At 41.2% G+C, this 19,221-nt stretch overlaps 1 protein-coding gene across 7 annotated transcripts in view; it reads right to left on the bottom strand.

Annotated features, from left to right (window-relative positions):
* The window catches only part of PRCP (prolylcarboxypeptidase), a 73,329-nt gene extending 61,566 nt beyond the window's left edge, over positions 1–11,763 (bottom strand). For 2 of the 7 annotated variants that reach the window (XM_069540927.1, XM_069540926.1), the window contains exons 1-2: positions 11,721–11,763; positions 10,035–10,217 (exon numbers count right to left, since the gene is read on the bottom strand). In XM_069540927.1, the coding sequence (XP_069397028.1) occupies positions 10,035–10,202 (168 nt within the window). In that variant the 5' untranslated portion in view covers positions 10,203–10,217; positions 11,721–11,763. Of the gene's footprint in view, positions 1–3,486; positions 3,531–10,034; positions 10,378–10,569; positions 11,110–11,332; positions 11,352–11,673 lie in introns of those variants that run through there. The other 5 variants (XM_060018194.1, XM_060018193.1, XM_060018195.1 and 2 more) reach the window with 5 other exon arrangements.
* Positions 11,764–19,221: the final 7,458 nt, after the last annotated feature.

The following is a 19,221-nucleotide window of genomic DNA, read 5'->3' as shown; positions in this document are numbered from 1 at the left end:
TCAAACTATAACACCCCACTACCCTTCTCACTACAATCATCTACTGACCCCTGGTTCACTTCCCTTCATGCCTTGAAGATTTTAGCTCCTTGTTCACTGTCGCTCCAACATAACTCCTTTCAAAACTCTTAGTGATGGGATTCCCTGGTGGTACAGTGGTTGAGAATCTGCCTGCCAATGCAGGAGACACGGGTTCGAGCCCTGGTCTGGGAAGATCCCACATGCCGCGGAGCAACTGGGCCCGTGAGCCACAACTACTGAGCCTGCGTGTCTGGAGCCTGTGCTCCGCAATGAGAGAGGCAGTGATAGTGAGAGGCCCGCGCACTGTGATGAAGAGTAGCCCCTGCTTGCCGCAACTAGAGAAGACCCTCGCACAGAAATGAAGACCCAACACAGCCAAAAATAAATAAATAAATAAATAAATACTTACTAAAAAAAAAAAAAAAAACTCTTAGTGACTTCAGTATCTTGGCCCTTTAGTTCCTTTTGCTCCTCTCCTCCAAGGACCTTGTCCTTCACCTACCTTGGTCACTAACCCATGGTCAAACCCTAGACCTTGTCACTCCCAGTAACTGTAATCCTGCCACACCCTCAATTTTAAGCATTCTACTTCCTCTATCTTTCCAGCTCATTCCCTCTTCTACTATGATTCTCCAAATCCTTCAACCTCACATTATCCACCTTTTCACTGTCCCTCACCCCATCCTCACTCACCTCCCTACTTGGCTTAAATCCTTTGCATACACCCCTCAGCTTCCATGTCTCTCTCTCATTTTGTTTTACTCATTTGGCAAAAGGGCAAAATCCTAGTTGAAAAGAATTCTCCACCAACCCCACACCCATACCCAAGAAACTGAATGTAGCTATAGAAACATACAGCCATGTCATGTGGTCTTACTAACTTGCATAAGACTTCACAACGGCCCTGCAGTCAAACTCTATTTCCCTAGTTCATTTGCCTTCCTTCTCTACTAGAGGAGTATGTACATTCTCTCTCCTCCTCACTGTCCTCATCCCCTACTACTCTCTCCCTTGGGCACATCCCTCCAGCCATACTGGCCTCCTTGCAGTTTTTCCCATCAGGCACACACCTACCTCATGGTTTTTGTACCTGCTCTTCCCAATGCTTTTAATGCTCTTTCCCCACTGCCTAGAATAGTGCCTGGCACATAGTAGGCACTTAAAAAAAATTGAGTAAATGAATCTGGAAATACATTGTACATTCAGTTTTCCATTTTGTTTTTTTCACATCATTAATTCATGACTATTTTTCCACATCATCAGATATACTTCAAGACCATCATTTTTAACAGGTAATAATATTCCATTTAATGGATACACCACAAATCACTTACAATGATATATTTACAGTCAAAAACCAGTAGATTTACAAGTAGGATATTTTGGATGTTTCCTTCTTTGATCTTTTTGAACCTTGGTAGTTTCACATCTAAAAATGAGGATGATATCTACCTCACAGGATTGTTGTAAAGACTGAATGTGGAATATAAATAGATACAGAGATGTGAGTTTTGTTACTACTGCTTACAACATAGAGGCATCATGGTGTGAACTGAATGAAAGGTCATAGATCTTGGAAGCAAGAGATTAAAATATAACTCACAATTTTCTCCCTTAATAGCTTGATCGAGACATTTAGCCTATATGAACCTCAATGAAGCCATCTATTTTTAAAAGTGATTGTAATAATTAACCAGCATGTAAAAGATTTTAGCATAATATCTGGCCCAGATTAGATAATCAATAAATTTCATTGTTCGCTGCTCATAAACAATAACTAGGACTTTTCTTAAATTGTGAACTAGAAGAAAAAAAGATTTTTATATATTCCCCAATAAAATATATATTATCAATGCAGAATTTTCCTGTTTTGATGGACAATTATATAATACCTACAAAGCACAAGTAAGATTTTTTGTATAAATCTATATATTGTTTCTTTTATTAAAAAAAAAAAAGCAAAACAATTATTATTATTTTTTTTTTGTGGTACGCGGGCCTCTCACTGCTGTGGCCTCTCCCGTTGCAGAGCACAGGCTCCGGACGCACAGGCTCAGCTACCATGGCTCACGGGCCCAGCTGCTCCATGGCATGTGGGATCTTCCCGGACCGGGGCACGAACCCGTGTCCCCTGAATCGGCAGGCGGACTCTCAACTACTGCGCCACCAGGGAAGCCCCAAAACAATTATTTTTAATTACTGAATGACAATATGAATAAATTAATTCCCTTTTTTATTATGTGCTTCAATGTGTACATATATGTGTATATGTACATATATATGATGATGGTAAGCTGAGCAAGAAAATACTAAGTAGACCAGCCTCACTTTAGGGCTATTTTTTGAAGCAATCTGTGAGCTGCAGCCATATATTGGGTTGGCCAAAATGTTCGTTCGGGTTTTTCCGTAACATCAAATAAATGCTAAGACATTACAAATTTATTAGTGCTTTTCCATATTTTTCAGATACAACTTAAGTATGTGCTATTGGAATGGTCAAAAAATGTAATGTGAAGTCCTCCAGGATGTAATCATCTCTGCCTCCCCAGGACCTAGCCTGGTGCTTGAAATACAAAAGGAATTAGATAAACATTGAGTAAGTGGATGGGTAGGTGAGTAAGTGACTGATTAAGTATGGCAGTCTTTAGTGCCTTCTCTCCTTCTAGGCACTCCAGAGTCAATACTTTTTGTCTCCCCACCCTGTGGTTAGAGAAAGCAATGTAACCTGTTCTGGCCAATGACTTATGAAAGGAAGTGACCTATCATTTCCAGGCTGGAGCATTTACATGCTAGCAGAAGCCTTCTATGTTCTTTCTCCACTGCTACATTGATCGTGAAAGCATAAATTGAGAGGAAGCCTCTATCAGACCCTCAGTCTCTAAGTGAATGTAATGAGCAGAACCCTCTGCTCACCTGAATGGAAATACACTGTGAGCCACAAATTTCTATTGGGTTAAATCACTGAAATTTTGGAGTTTTGTTACTGCAGCACAACCTAGCCTATCCTGCTTACTACAACAAGCAGGGTAATGACATTCATTTTAGAACTCATGAGTTTATTTTTAGAAAAACAAAATGGTACAGATAAGTGGTTTACCTTGAACATGTAACTTAACCTCTCTGTATGATAGTTCTCTCACCTATAAAGCTGGACAATAATAGCATCTACCTTGTAGGATGGCTATAGGGATTAAATAAGTGAATGTCTATTAAGTATTTAGCACAGTATCTAGAGCATATAAATATTTCAATAAATGGTAGCAGATTATTATTATTATTAATGCATTAGACACTTATGCACTGCATATTTCAATTTACTCTCCCCCCTTACTCCATATTCATTTTAATTTATAGCCAATTTTTTTCTATTCAAAAAATCTTTATTAAGAAATACTATGTAGAGGGTACCATGCAAGGCACTGGGAAGGAAAACAAATAACACATATCATCAGTTATTCTTCTTACCTCTGATTCTTCTTTCTTCTCCAATCCACCTTCAACCAAGCAAACTTTAAAATCATAAACATAAATACCATGTTCTATGTTATAAATATGGTATCAGTGGGAGAGCTAATTTTTTTTTTTTTTTTTTTTTTTTGCGGTACGCGGGCCTCTCACTGTTGTGGCCTCTCCCATTGCGGAGCACAGGCTCCAGACGCGCAGGCTCAGCGGCCATGGCTCACGGGCCCAGACGCTCCGCAGCATGTGGGATCTTCCCGGACCGGGGCACGAACCCGTGTCTCCTGCATCGGCAGGCAGACTCTCAACCACTGTGCCACCAGGGAAGCCCAGGAGAGCTAATTTTTAATTTAAAAAACATTTTACATGATTTGAGTCTGTATCTTATTCAAAGTTGACATGGAAAAATTGTTTAGGTCTGATTTACCAAAGGCAATTAATGGGTAGGGCAAAAAATAGAACTTGTGCTTACATCTCCACAGCTCCTGATATAATGCCCTATAGACAGGAGGCAGTTGTGAACAGAATTACAGATGCATCAGAGATCAGCAGATCTAATCTTCTTATCTTACATATTAGTACACTGAGATCTAGAGCGAAGCAATTTTCCCAAGGTATCAATATTAACACAAGTTAGTGGCAGGGCTGATACTAGCACTCAAATTTTGAAAATGTGTTTTATGTGGCTAAAGCACAAAGTCCCTGTATGCTGATGGATACAAACATAACAGTACAAAATCTAAAATTTTTGCTGAAATTACATTTTAGCATTAACTGATAAAATATTCAAAACTCTTCTATCAGAAAGACAGGTTAGATTTAGTATTATTATCAAGAAGAGATGGTATTTGCAAAAACCTAAAAGGATACATTTATTATCATATATTTTCCCCTCCACAATTTACCAAAACTCAAAATAGCATAGAAAAAAAATAGAAATAGCTTCAGATGACTTTCTTTATATATCAGTCTTATGTGAAAGAAAATGATTTCAAGTGAGGAAAACAATTAATTTCTATGCCTTATTTACAAGTGTACTATATTATATCCCACTGGTAAAAAGACACATATGTACTACTTATGTAACAGAAAAGAATTCACAAAGATTTTCATATTTTCAAGAATAATTATTTTAGGTATGACAAGGAATGACTTAAATATTTTATTCTGAGTGGAGAGGAGGTAAGTTAAAAGCCATATTAAGAAACTGCAAGATAAAATAAAAATAACATTTACCATTTATTGAGTGTTTACCAAGTGATCTAAACTGTGCCTGATAAGCACTTTACACATATCAGCTCATTTCACAAGAAGTCTGTGAGATGAGTAGTATAATTATCCCTATTTGGCTGATTATAAAAATGGAGGCTCAGAGCAACTTGTCTGAAGTTACTCAGGTAGTGTTAGAAACAGAATTCATTCTCAAACCTGTATGGTATTCAAGTTCTATCAAGTTCTTAACCCTCCATAATTTTGATCACAGTCAATTCATCATATCTAAGGGGTGGACTACAATGACCCCTTCTGACAATGATTCTGTGAGCAAAAACAGAAATCAGTTCAGAATTCACATAATATTTGTGACGGTATGCTCCAGGCCTCAGGGGAAGGCCATCAACAGATGAACCAATAAGAAAAAGAGAAGAAGGGAAAAATGAAAAGAGGACAAGGAGAAGAAAAAGCAATAGGCCCTTCCAAGAGGCCTGACACAGCTCCATTTTACTAGACATCAGGGCCACCATGACAAGAAAGGGAAACCCAGAAAAGGAATTGAAAGTAGAACTGTAAGGGACATACATAAATCAAAATAGCTTAGTCCACTGTGATGGTCTCACAGTAGATAAGGAAGGAGCTGTGGGAAGGCCCTGCAGGAGTCAGCAGCCATGAGTTCAATGCTGGGCCAAGATGCAGAGCTCTCACATAAACACTGTTCAGTAGTTAAATAAGAATAGTTGAGTGTAGATGACTGACCACTAGGTTTCTAGAACAGACATTACCACAACTGTCAGCATCTGGATCAACCTGAAAGGTATAGCACTACGGAGAGTGTGGTTTTAAGAGAGAGCAGGGGAGGAACCAGCATTTACTCTATTAAGTTCCTTAATTTCCTAATGTTCCAGGCACCATGCATGTGCTTTCCTGAATTACCATATTTAACCCTCACAACAACCTTGGTAGATGTAATGGTGAATTTTACATGTCAACTCAGCTGAGCCATGGTGCCCAAAAGAGTCAAACATTCTAGATGTTTCTGTGAAGATGTTTTTTGGATGGGATTAACATTTAAATCAGTGGACTTCGAGTATAGCAGCTTCACCCTTCATAACGTGGGTGGGTCTCATCCAGTCAGGTGAAGGCCCAAATAGTAAAAAAGACTGGGGCTTCCCTGGTGGCGCAGTGGTTGAGAGTCTGCCTGCCGATGCAGGGGACACGGGTTCGTGTCCCGGTCCGGGAAGATCCCACATGCCACGGAGCGGCTGGGCCCATGAGCCATGGCCGCTGAGCCTGCGTGTCCAGAGCCTGCGCGTCCGGAGCCTGTGCTCTGCAACGGGAGAGGCCACAACAGTGAGAGGCCCGCGTACCGCCAAAAAAAAAAAAAAAAAAGACTGACCTCTCCTGAGCAAGGAATTATGCAAACTGACTGCCTTTGGATTCAAACTGCAACTCTTCCCTGGGTCTCCAGCCCACTGGCCAACCCTGCAGATTTTGGACTTACAAGGCTCACCAATCATATGAACCAAGTTCTTAAAATTAATCAATCTCCCTCTGTGGAGAAAGATATACATAAACACACACACACACACACACACACACACACACACACACACACACACACACACACACACACACACACACACACACACACACCCTATTGATTCTGTTTCTCTAGAGAACCCTGACTAATTCAGTAAACACTGATTTCTACTTTCACCAGTGAGGAAAATGACAGCCTGAAAGGACCCATTCTCCTTCCTCACTACATCACATAGTAAAATGCCCTCAGGATTCACATTCCAGTCAGAGGGGCTCGGGTGGGAGTAGGAGGGTAATGAAGAGCAGGGAAACCTCATAACCACAAGCCATGCATCCCAAGGAGCCTTTTACAACACTGGCATCACACATGTACCCAGAGCCTTGATGTGCCCGAGTGATGTGCTTATCCTTTGTCTGGTCTCCTGATTCAATTATTTTGGATAAAAGATATCAAATATTCCTACTAAATCAACAACATTTGAAGACGCTGAGAGAAGAGGAAATATAATTGGTAAAGAACAGAATTAAAAGATAAAAAGAAAAATAAACAAAAAATGATTTGTGTCAATTAAATAATGGTAGACTTTGCTTTGTTTGGGTTTTCATTGGATAGTCATCCATTCACTCCCTCAACAAATATTTATTTTGTACTTTATATTTTTATGGGCTCTTCTGGGTACTGGACAGTGCTATCTAGCTGAGGAGACACATACAAAATAGTACATGTGAAAAAAGACCAACTAAAGTCAAGAAAGTTGACATTTCAACTGGGATAGAGGTATGAGTTTAACTAGCGGAGAAGACGGATGGTATTCCAGACAGAAGAGGTGACATTTCAGCTGGGATACAGGTATGAGTTTAACTAGCGGAGAAGAGGGATGGTATTCCAGACACAATTTCTGACACAGTCAACTTCAATTCTATGTTCTATGTTGCTAAAAGTATACGTGTACAGGGAAGGCGCGGGGAGGCGGGGGCCTATGGCAGGATATGAAGCTGAAAGACCAGCTGGGGTTATGAAATGAGGAACAATACCAAGGACTTGGCCCTTCATTCTGCAAGTAATCAGAGTTATGAAGGAGGGCTCAGCTTTTTTACCAAGACCATTCATGGAGCTTATGTGCATATAAGGACAGCTGGGAATCGCTTGGTCAGCTGGACAGATATAACCACAGATAAATAAAATTATTATAATGTTTGATGAAAATTAAACCTTGAATAAAAACTACACCTTAGGGGCTTCCCTGGTGGCGCAGGGGTTGAGAGTCCGCCTGCCAATGCAGGGGACACGGGTTCATGCCCCGGTCCGGGAAGTTCCCACATGCTGCAGAGCGGCTGGGCCCGTGAGCCATGGCCGCTGAGCCTGCGCGTCCGGAGCCTGTGCTCCACAACGGGAGAGGCCACAACAGTGAGAGGCCTGCATACCGCAAAAAAAAAATAAAAATAAAAAAACTAAACCTTAGTTATAATAATAATTGTTTATTATTAAAAGGCATAAAAGTATTTCATGTGCTCTAACTAAAAAAATTAAAGTTGAGTTTACACATACTTTTCAGTCCCAACTTAAAATCTATGGTCCAGAAAAGTTGGCAATTACTATAAAACCATTATTATGCAACAAATATATATGTGAAAGTTTTTCTCAAAAAAATGAAATAAAACTCAATTGGAGTTGATGTAAAGAAAATTATCATGGTAATAAAACATTTGTAGAATCTGTGTCCTAAAATATGAACTAAATATAAGCCAGAGGGCAAAACATGGCTAAGGCCAGATCTTATAAATCACCAAAAATGGAAAAAGAACTGGCCTCAACTTATATATCTAAAGAGTGAAGTGGTCAAGAAAGGAATCCACAGTGAAGGAATATAAATTAGGACCTAAGAGATCATTCAGTCTCTTCTACCCTTTCATTCCCTACCCCGCTTTTCTGCTGATAGTTCTCTCTCATCATTCCTAAAAGGATTGTAGAGATCTTCATTCCAATAGTTCCCCTTCAATTTCACTTTAATTATGGGACTCTGCAATATCCCAGTATATAAAACAGATAAAAACATAAAGTTCAGGCTGAAAGAGGTCAGGGAGAGAGGGAGTTCTGGGGTACCCTAACTTGGGATTCCACTTGGGCCTTCCCCATCCCTTTGAGACAGCTCCATAAAGAGCCCTTAATTTTCCTCAGTAAAATGTGAAACACACTGGTCCTTGTCCAGATCTCTCAATTTACAAATGAGGAAACTGTAGCCTAGAGAGTTGCCTAAGAAAAAGACCCCTGTTTCCTCGTACTCCTGCTAAAACTAGAATGCTTTCTTTTCCTCATAATCTCTAAATTTCTGGGTTAAAAACAATTTCTTACAAATTATTCTATAAGTTCACACCATCCCTCTATCTCAAATTCCTATTCAGAATTCATAGGTCAGTAACCATGAGTTTAATAAGTGCCTACTTGAGGCCAGATACTCTGCTAGGGACATGTGATCTGCTCTCATTTAACCATCACCAAATCCTCTGGAGATCTAGAAATTGCGCACAGAGAAGTACTTGAAACTTCCCAAGGTCACAGAGGTAGTAGATTGGAATCCTGGTCTATTTGACTCCTAAAGCCAAACCTCAGACTCTTGCACTTCTAATCCCAACCTTTCCCAAATCTTTGCCTATCTTTTCACAGGCTCCCAGAAATACAGAACTGTAAGGGATCCTGTCATTTCACACAGGATGTACTTCTTCATCCAGGCTTCTCAGGGAATACCTACCTCATGCTTCAGCCAAGCACAAAGGCATTATGCCTACCTTAAACCCCTAAACTCAGGCTTCAGAACTATAGAGATGCTCACCTTCACCCCCCTCCCCAAATCTTGAGAAAATCCTACAACTTCTTTTACAAGTGTGAGCTACATATATGTTCAGTTTCACGGAGAATAGGGAAGGTTAAAAACTCTTAATAAAAGGGCTACACGGGGCTTCCCTGGTGGCGCAGTGGTTGAGAATCCGCCTGCCAACACAGGGGACACGGGTTCGAGCCCTGGTCCGGGAAGATCCCACATGCCGCAAAGCAACTAAGCCCGTGTGCCACAGCTACTGAGCCTGCGCTCCAGAGCCCGCGAGCCACAACTACTGAGCCCACGTGCCACAACTACTGAAGCCCGCGCACCTAGAGCCCATGCTCCACAACAAGATAAGCCACCGAAATGAGACGCCCGCGCACCACAACAAAGAGTAGCCCCCGCTCGCCATCACTAGAGAGAGCCCGCATGCAGCAACGAAGACTCAACACAGCCAAAAATAAAATAATTAATTATTTTTAAAAAATAAAAAAATTTAAAAAGGTCTACAAAATCAACTCTGAGCTGAACATGAGACAACAGGCTGGTAATTTAGGTTGAATAAATACTAGATATTATCTAATAAGATATTGGAAGTTTGAATTTAGGGGCTGCTTTGGGACAAAGGATGACTGTCACCTTGAAGTAGGTGCCAGAGTTGGGATTAAATAATTTGAATTTGGCGGGAGGCCAAAGGAGTTTTCATTAGGGCAGCCTCTGGAAGCAGAAGGCGTTGGAGTCACTGCTGTGGCCAATCACAGAAGAGAGTGTAGAGCCAGAACTGATAATAAATCATTGGTAATGGGAGGACAGAATTTAAACAGACTGGGGACCTGGGGCCACCATCTGTAAAGTGTAAGCCAAAGTTCAGACAAGTCCTAGGCATTAGGGGTCCGAAATTTCAGGTGAGCTCTGGTGCCTGGGAACCACGAAGCCAGTCCTCGCCACCCGCTCCGCCACCCCAAACCCCTTCCCCCTTACCTTCTGTTGGATGTAGTGAATCGAGTACTTCATGGCAACAGCGGGACGGGATCTGAAGCTGGTTGACAAGTGCAGGCTGCTGAGGGCCCTCAGGGCCGGCGGGACGGGTGTGGCGGCCCCAGGAGTCAGGAAAGCCAGGAGCAGGAGCAGGAGGGAGCGACGCCCCATGGCTCAGGCTGGCTGCTGCAGAGAGGGTAAAAGGGAGACTGGCAGATGCGCGCAGCCCGAGCCGGGCCCGCCCGCAGCTCCGCCCGCGGCAGACAAGCTCCTCCTCCCCGGGGGAAACCCAAAGCCACACCCCGCCCCTCAGCAACTCCGCACAAACCCGGGTCGCCCAAGCCATACAGACCCCGTCCCCGTCCCCGTCCCAGAAGGTGCCACCAGATTTTACTTCTCTCTTGTACCATCCCCTCTTTAGAGTCCACCTTTATTCCGGTCGCACTCTAATTCCATTGCCACAGCCTTGTCCTCCACAAATTCCATATAATAGTAATAATATCGATAATAGTATAGCCAACTAAAAATTGGTACTTGCCATCAGCCTCTACAAGGATTAAGTCACTAGCCACTGCAGCCTTGACCTTCAACACACCCTAAAAGGAGTTCAGGGTGATCAGGAATGAGGCACTCTGTGCTCTGGGAAAAACTGGCAGGTCAGGCCTTTCAGATATAGTTTCAGGAGGTTTTATGAGCCCAAATTCTTGCATCTTCTCATATCTAGAAAAGCACTAAGATCATCAATGGTGACATCTGCTCCTTGTGACTAGCAGCTAGCCTCTGCCAAAATGTGTGCTTGACTGTGCATACCCCCTTTCACTAAAATCATATGTAACACTGACCTTCCCCCCTACCTCTTTGGAGCAGCTCCACAGAGCTATCTGAGATGCTGTCTCTCGGGCTCTAATCCTCATTTTGTCCCCAATAAAAGTTAACTCACAACTCTCACTGTGTGCTTTTTCTTTTTTTCCCAGTGGGCAGTACCATGACAATATATTGATGGTTCACTACAGCACTAGGCTTAGTGGCACACCATCTCATCTAACTCAACCATCCCACCTATTTTGTGGGTCCTGTATGATTGTTATTCCCATTTATAGCTGAGGAAACTGAGGAAACTCGAGAGGTGCTGGGACTTGCACTAGGGGTCACTCAGGAGGCGGTGGAGCACTGGCTTCGCAGACCGCTGAGTGTGGCTCCTTTGCACCCCACCTCCATGATGTCAGCCTAACCACCTCCTATGGTACTCTGTTGGTGGGTCACCCCAAACCTCCGTGTAGCCCACACAGGCCATCCCTCACCGACAACGGAGGTCGCCCGGGAATCCCACTAGATCCAGGGCCCTTCTTCCACGTTACGCCTCCTTTCTTCTTCCGGCAACCCGCAACCGCTTCAAGCCCCGCCTTCCCCTCCCCCCGCACCCCGGCAGTGCCATCCCTAGCCGGCAGAGGCCCCTTTTGTCTTCGCGGCTCCCCCAGCACCCACGTCCGCTTCTCCTTCCAGTCAGCCCGCTGAACCCCGGTCCAAGGGGCGCTCCCGCCCACCCCCACCCCTTCCTGGGGTCCCTACGCCCAGCTGGCTCAACGCTACCCGAAAACCAACTTTACAGACTGTACTAGTGCTCCCCCAGTCGGTAAAGAACCTTCGTCAAACCCTGTCTGACAAAAACGGTCATCCGCAAAAGCTCACAGGCTGCTGTGCTAAATCTCCACCATCGGCGGCTCCTTCTTCTGATTGGCTCTGAGGAAGGACGGCTATAGCGTCACTTCCGGCGGAAGGAAGCGCGGGAGATTCGATTGGAGGGCGCTCGTTTTCCGCTGAGTCTTGTGGATCTGTGTCACTGTGCTTCGCCCGGGCAAGGATCCCCGTCCTGTGCCTCAGGTGAGGAGCTGGGAGAGGAGGTTCTCGGGGAGCAAGGGCCGGAGACTCCTAACGAGACCCTTAACGTCGTTCTGAGTGAGACTCAGTGCATTCTATGTTGTTTTTTCAGGAGTCAGTCTCTTCTAGAAAAGGGCGGTTATGAGCGTAAAAGAGTAAGAAGGTCAATTATTTTAATTTGAGACGGTGCTGCTGCAGTCACTCAGCTAGCTTTTGTATGTGCCATCAGGTGGACACGGGTGAGCGTCTGGAACCGGACATACAGAGAGGAAAAGGTGCTACTTGCGACTTTTGAGGTGCTCGGAGATAAGTAGGCAGCTGGCTTTTCCAAACTGCTTTGACGACCCAGAGGGAAAGAGCTTAACTGAGCAGTGTGCTCAAACCAGAAACTTGAAAGTTTACTTTTTTAAAAAAAAAATTTTATTCAAGTATAGTTGATTTACAATGTTGTGTTGATTTCTTCTGTACAGCACAGTGACTCAGTTATACACATATATTCTTTTTCATATTCTTTTCCATTATGGATTATCACAAGATATTGAATATCGTTCCCTGTGCTGTACAGTAGGACCTTGTTGTTTATCCATTCTATATATAATAGTTTGCCTCTGCTAATCCCAAACTCGCAATCCTTTTCTCCCCTATTCCCCCTCCCCCTTGGGAAACTTGAAAGTTTTCTAGGTGCCTTTCTTATCTCTCACATCCAGCCAGTCATACCAGCCTCTTGAATATCTCAGATCCATACACTTCTCGCCACTTTTACTGTCATTACTTTGGTTTAGCACGACTACTACATAACTATGCCAGTAGCCTCCCAGCTGGTTCTTCTTCTTTCAATCCTGTTACATTTCAATCCAGACACCACATTGGAGGCTGATAAAGCACAAATCTGATCTGGCATGCCCCATTAAAAACCTTTCCTTCAGCCCCTCCTATTTGCCCTCAGGTTTGAGTTTAACATGGTTCACAGGGCCCTTCTTGTCTTTCTGAGTTCCTCAAATGCACCATTATCCCTCACCTCCAGACCTCTTCTAAATCCCATCACCAACACAGCTAATTCTTACTCATTCCTTGGGTCTCCGTTTATGAAGCCTTCTAAGTTAAGAAGCCTTTCCTAACCCTGCAAGATTGGGTCACAAAGCACCCAGTAGTTAGTTACTCATTCTACAGATAGTTTTTAAATGCCTCCCTTCTCTGTTCCAAGAACTGCTAGGTACTAGGATTACAATGGTGACCAAGATGTGAGATTCCTGTTCTTTCTTTTTTTTTTTAATTTTATTTTTATTTTTGGTTGCATTGGGTCTTCGTTGCTGCACGCAGACTTTCTCCAGTTGTGGGCAGTGGGGGCTACTCTTCACTGCAGTGCACGGGCTTATTGCGGTGGCTTCTCTTGTTGTGGAGCACAGGCTCTAGGTGTGCGGGCTCAGTAGTTGTGGTGCACGGGCTTAGTTGCTCCGCAGCATGTGGGATCTTCCCAGACCAGGGATCGAACCCATGTCCCCTGCATTGGCAGGCGGATTCTTAACCACTATGCCACCAGGGCAGTCCTAGATTCCTGTTCTAATGGAACTTAAACCTTTTATGGGTGGACTTAAGAAGAGTAAAGTGGAATTTGTTTGATTTGGGTTGGTCTGAGAAGGCCTCTCTGAGGAGTTGACAGTTAAATTGAGACCTAAAAGACAGCCATGCAACAGAAGAAAGGAAGAGCATTCCAGAGTGAATAGGTTATGCCAAGACCTTAAAGCAGGAAAGAGCTTGGCATCTTAGTGTTCAAGAACCTAAAAAAAGACCAGTGTGGCTGGATCATGTTCAGAAAGAACAGTTTTATGAGATGAGTCTGGAGAAATGTTCAGGGACCAGATCACACAGTTAGGATTCTAATACAGCAGCATAAGCAGGAGATGATGGTGGTTTGGATTAAGCTGGTGGTAGAATATATTAGGGGAAGAGTGAATGACGGTTCTTATTTATTTATTTATTATTTATGCTGCGTTGGGTCTTCCTTGCTTTGCGTGGGCTTTCTCTAGTTGCGGCGAGCAGGGGCTACTCTTTGTTGCGGTGCGCGGGCTTCTCATTGCAGTGGCTTCTCTTGTTGAGCATGGACCCAAGAACATGCGGGCCTCAGTAGTTGTGGCATGTGGGCTCAGCAGTTGCGGCACACGGGCTCTAGAGTGCAGGCTCAGTAGTTGTGGCGCACGGGCTTAGTTGCTCCGCGGCATGTGGGATCTTACCAGGCCAGGGCTCGAACCCGTGTCCCCTGCATTGGCAGGCGGATTCCTAACCACTGTGCCACCAGGGAGGTCCCAGAATGATGGTTTTTAGATGCGGAAATAGACTGAAGGGTGTCAAAAAAGACTGATGAATGTGATGTGGGACTTGAGGGAAAGAAAGGAATGAAAGATGACTTGACTCCTGGGTATCTGGCTTGAATTACTAGTTGGAGAGTACTGCCATTTACTGAGATGGAGAAAATTACTATTAAAGAGGTTTGAAAGGAAACTAACAATTCAGATTTTTTTTTTTTTAGCCTATTAAGCCCTGAGATGACTATGAGATATCCAAATACATTTGGCTGTCAGATAAGCAGTTGAGATATGGAAGTCTGGAACTTACACATATTGTGTACCTTTGTGTCACTTTGTTGGTAGTTCTACATTGTCTGTCTTAGCCAATAGATTATAAATTCTTTGAACAGAGAACCTGTTTTTTCTATCTGTAACCCTGTTCCCTTCCCCATCCCTAGAATAGTACTTTACCTATCATAAATGCAGTGGACAAACTGTGCATTATACTCACTAAGATTTTCCTGGCTAATGTTTTAAAAATATTTTTCACCAGTATTTCTCCAAATAAAAGAGGTTTTGTCTGGTTTTTGCTTATTTAATTTTCTTATCTCCTGCCTGCCTCTCCCCTTTCCAGATTTTTCATGTTAACGTCAGAAAATCATTTCTCAGGGACTTGTTATGACTGCCTTTAGAAAATTAGACAAAGTATGTACCCTTTGAGGAGACCATTAGTTAGTCTTAATAAAGCAACTCAGAATACCCACCCTTTCCATAGCTGAGGACTCTGTCCTGTAAAATGTGAAACGGGAAATCTGAGAGCAGCAAAGTGACAAAGATTTTCTTGCAAAGCAAGAACAGTTTGGGAAGGAATGAAGAAAGGGAGAAGAGTTAGTCATATCTCCTTTTCTGTATGCCATTAGAAGTGGGGAGTAGTTTTTTAAAGGAGTGATTTCATCCTTTGGTCACAGCCTTGAAACAAATACAAATAGTTTGTGTGAAGCTTGAGCAAACAATGTAATGGACTAGAAAGACTGGTGAGCTACTCATCAGAAGGCATGAATTCCAGACCTGATGCTACCTGCTTCTTGACCTTTAATTAGTTACTTAATTTCTCTGAGTGGATCAGATAATCGTATAAGAGAGAGAACTGTAAAGCATTCAGAAGAATTTATGAGCCCAACCAGGTTATAAACTTCATTAAAATAGAATCCACATCTTACACTTCTCTTCACCACCCTCCCCATAGGCTAATTCACATTAAATACTTAATTAAATTTTTTCTCCATGATCTAACACTTAAGAAGAATTATTCTAGTAGACCAATTATTTTGGATTTTCTAATCTAGTCCAAAGGAGGAAAAAACTGTATCAGTGTGTGTGCATATATGAGCGTGATTTTTTTATAGGCTATTAAGTTACCTTCTAAAAACTTGGTAATGAGGGAATTAAGCTGAAAAGCCTTAATAGTAGTTTTCACGTGTAGGCAACGTAAGCCTTATTTGGAAACTTGTGAGACGTGCAAATTCTCAGGCCCTCATCCCAGACTTAATGAAATCAGACTCTGACATTGGGGCCCATAAATCTGTGGTTTAGCAGTCCCTCCAGGTCATTTTGATGCACACTAAAGTTTGAGAACCCAAAGCATCTCTAGTGTGAAAAGGGTGCATCACCTGTGTTAGCATGATTCCATTAAATATTTGCTTCACCTAATGCCCCTTCTTCAAGTAACTTTGTTTATAATTTAGCTTAATATGTTTTTTTTTAACATCTAGTTTTATCCAAAAGAAGATATGGGCTTAAGATGAGTTCCTTCCTTGTGACAGTAATTTTTTGTGATAAATTAGTAAAGCATCTTGGATTATAGTTCATCTCCCATGGCTAGAAACAGAGAAAGCAAGTAGTCCAGAGTATTCCATGTTAAATTAAAAATGCACTATAATATGTCCACCTGGACCCAGCATATTTTCATAAGCATAAGTCTATCAGAGTCTTCAGTCCTGGACATTGACTTGAGCAATCTCTGGCCGTCAAAACAAAAGCCAACTGAGGTCCTAATTAATTCCCTAACATTTATACTTTTCTCCCTCTCTCTCCATCTCATTCTCCTGTTTCTACTTCTATATGTGAGAGATTAAGAGGACCCAAGGTTTTTATTATATTTATTGATTTTTCTAATTTAAAAAGTAATACATTTATGAAATATTTAAAATATTTAAATAAGAAATATTTAGAAAATATTTAAAATGGAAATAAAAATCACCTTTAATCTGACAACTCTGAGAGAAAGTACTTTTTAAAAGAAGGTTATCTGTGTGCCTAACTATTCTCTTTCTCCCCATCCCCGCCAAGCTAAGACTAGATCAGTCCCCTTGTTGTATTTTCTCATGGTATTCTGTACTTTTTCTTTATAGAATTTTCCACAATTTCAGTTTTTTGGTGTGATTATTGGTCACTATAAGTCTAGTGACCAGGTAGGGACCTTGTATATTTTGTCCATCTCTTATATTATTCCCATCACCTGGTATTTATCAGCTGTACAATAAATGATTGATACATAAGTAAATATATTGGACTTATTAAATTGGAATATGGTTTGCTGACCGTTATGGAACTGAAAGTAATGTAATGCAATATCACCATCCTTCCCAATAAAATCAAGAGGAAAGATAAATTGCAATAGATACCACATATGGAATTGTTACTAAGTCTGTGATCATGTTTTCCTAACTTTAATATTCGCTCATTCCTGATGCTTCATTCAGTTATCCATCAAACATTAATTCAACATACTTTAAGTCAGGCAGTAGAGAGAGAGGCAAAACAAACTAGATGACAAGAATCATAAGGAAATACTATGAAAATAACAAAAGGAATAACTAATAGTGACTGTCTAAAAGGATCTTATTGCATTTTTTTCACCAGCCAATGAATGGAAAGTCTTTTAGCCATTTGCTGGAATTTACCAAGTGAAACGCAAATAGTAAAAATACTTCAATGACCTTTTTCATTTCAGTTCTCAAATTTATTTATTTCTCCACTAGAGGGCAGTAAACCCTTAAATAATGACAATTTAACCTTCCTTCCTTTAAAAATAACAGCAGTTAGTGCTTGCACAATTAATTTAGAAATTAATTCGCAAATATTTCTGCTTATATATGTTTTTCATTTATAGGTGACATGATAGACCAGGTCTCCATCTTCATGAAAATTTAAGATTAATGGGGGTAGAACCAACAAAAACAAGTAAGCATGTATCATCTGATATATAATTTTCATGACTGCATATATCACGGGCACGATTAGTACCATGAAGGAGTAAACTGTGTGATATCATAGAAACTAAGAGGAAGGAAGTATTTACCTGAGATGAAATGGGGCTCTCTAAGGGGTAACATTAAAGATTGAAGGATGAGAATGAGCCAGCTATTTGAAGTACTGAGGGAAGAGCATTTTAGACAAAGAGAAAGGTAAGCACAGAAGCCTAAGAAAGATTATTTGGTGTGTTTGAGGAGCAGAAAGAAAGCTAGCATGGCTTGAAGTGCAGTGATTAAGGGGGTGAGTGGTACAAGGTGAGGTCAAGGAGGTGGGGCTAGATGAGCTAGGGCCTGACAGGCATTGTGAGGAATTGAGGCTTCATTCTAAACTGCAAGATTTTAATCAGGTAAAAGACGACATTTTCAGGAGGGAGTTTTGCCCTGTTTTATCTCTCCTAGCTCATAGGCAGGTGTACCACCTTGTTACACCCTACCCCACACTGGATTTTAGAGGAAGTGTAGAGGGAGGATGCCTTTGCTGACATACATTCCATCATTTGTTGCATTGGTAAAAGGAACTTGAGGTAAGTAGCACTAAAAATAGCAGTGTTCTCTGGCCTTTTCTTTCTGCCTTTTCCTTGTATCCTGTATCACCTCCTCTACCTTGTCCTTAGAGATTGCCATGTAGCCTAAAGTGACAGCCAAATCTAGGAAGACATATCTGCTTTTGGTAGAACCTTATTAGTCATGTATACCTAAGGGTTCAAAAACAAGGATAACAACAAGAATTAAGCAGAGTTAGATTTTTTTTTCTGTGCCCGCTTTAATAACATAGATCGGTGATTTATGTAAATCCATTTATCTATAATCTTTGTACGTTTCCATCTTACTGCCTTAGGTGGCAAGATTTTATTTTCACAGGAATATTTTGATTGGTAGACAGGATTAGAAACATTTTAAGATACCCATTCCATAATCACATTTCTAAATTCGTGATCATCCTCAGGAGGAGCTATACCTAAAAGATTCTTTTATGATTTTGAAACTGATGACTTACACTTTGTCAAAATTTGCTGATGCCAGTCTCAGAAACAGTTTCACCCATTTGCAGAAATTGAAAGCTTTTGCCATGTGTTTACAAATGAAAATTTATTGGTATAGCTTTATCTTGAACATGTACAGAGATTTTTATTTCAGAGCATTTATATTATGCTATAAATAAGCTAATCAATTTTAAAAATTTTGATAAACCAACATTTGAGTTTTTAAAAGGAAAGTATAAAAGAGGCAAACTGCTATTTTATTGTTTTACTTCTCTGACGTGTTTTATACAAGGCTCATAAAGCACTTTGAACTCTCATTTGACCATGCAACATTTTTATTTTTCTATCTGTACACTCTAAATTGTCTTTTTTTCCCTCTTCAAGCTGTGTAGAAATGTACATACTGAAATCTAATGAAGTGATTTTTTTTTCCAGCTGAAAAGAACTATTTCCCACCAATTTCGTTTCTTTTAAACATTCCTGTAAGTTCATTTAAGTTCCTTTCTATTAATAGTGGAAACAAGTTCTATATAGCTCTTCTTATAAAGATGTTGAAAGAAATTAAATGATACCTTTCTTGAATTACTGGGGTGGAGCATTTATTCAAAAACAGAATATTTGCTTGAACTACTCTGTTTTAAATCTTATTTTCTTAATTAAACAGAAAAAGAAAATTAGTTTTCCAATACACTAACATTTACTACAAAAAAAAACATCTATTGACTTTGCA

Source organism: Delphinus delphis, chromosome 8, assembly GCF_949987515.2.
Source record: "Delphinus delphis chromosome 8, mDelDel1.2, whole genome shotgun sequence".
Classification (NCBI taxonomy): Eukaryota; Metazoa; Chordata; class Mammalia; order Artiodactyla; family Delphinidae; genus Delphinus; species Delphinus delphis.
Note: the sequence above shows the minus strand (reverse complement) of the source record. Positions and strands in the feature narration are given on the sequence as shown.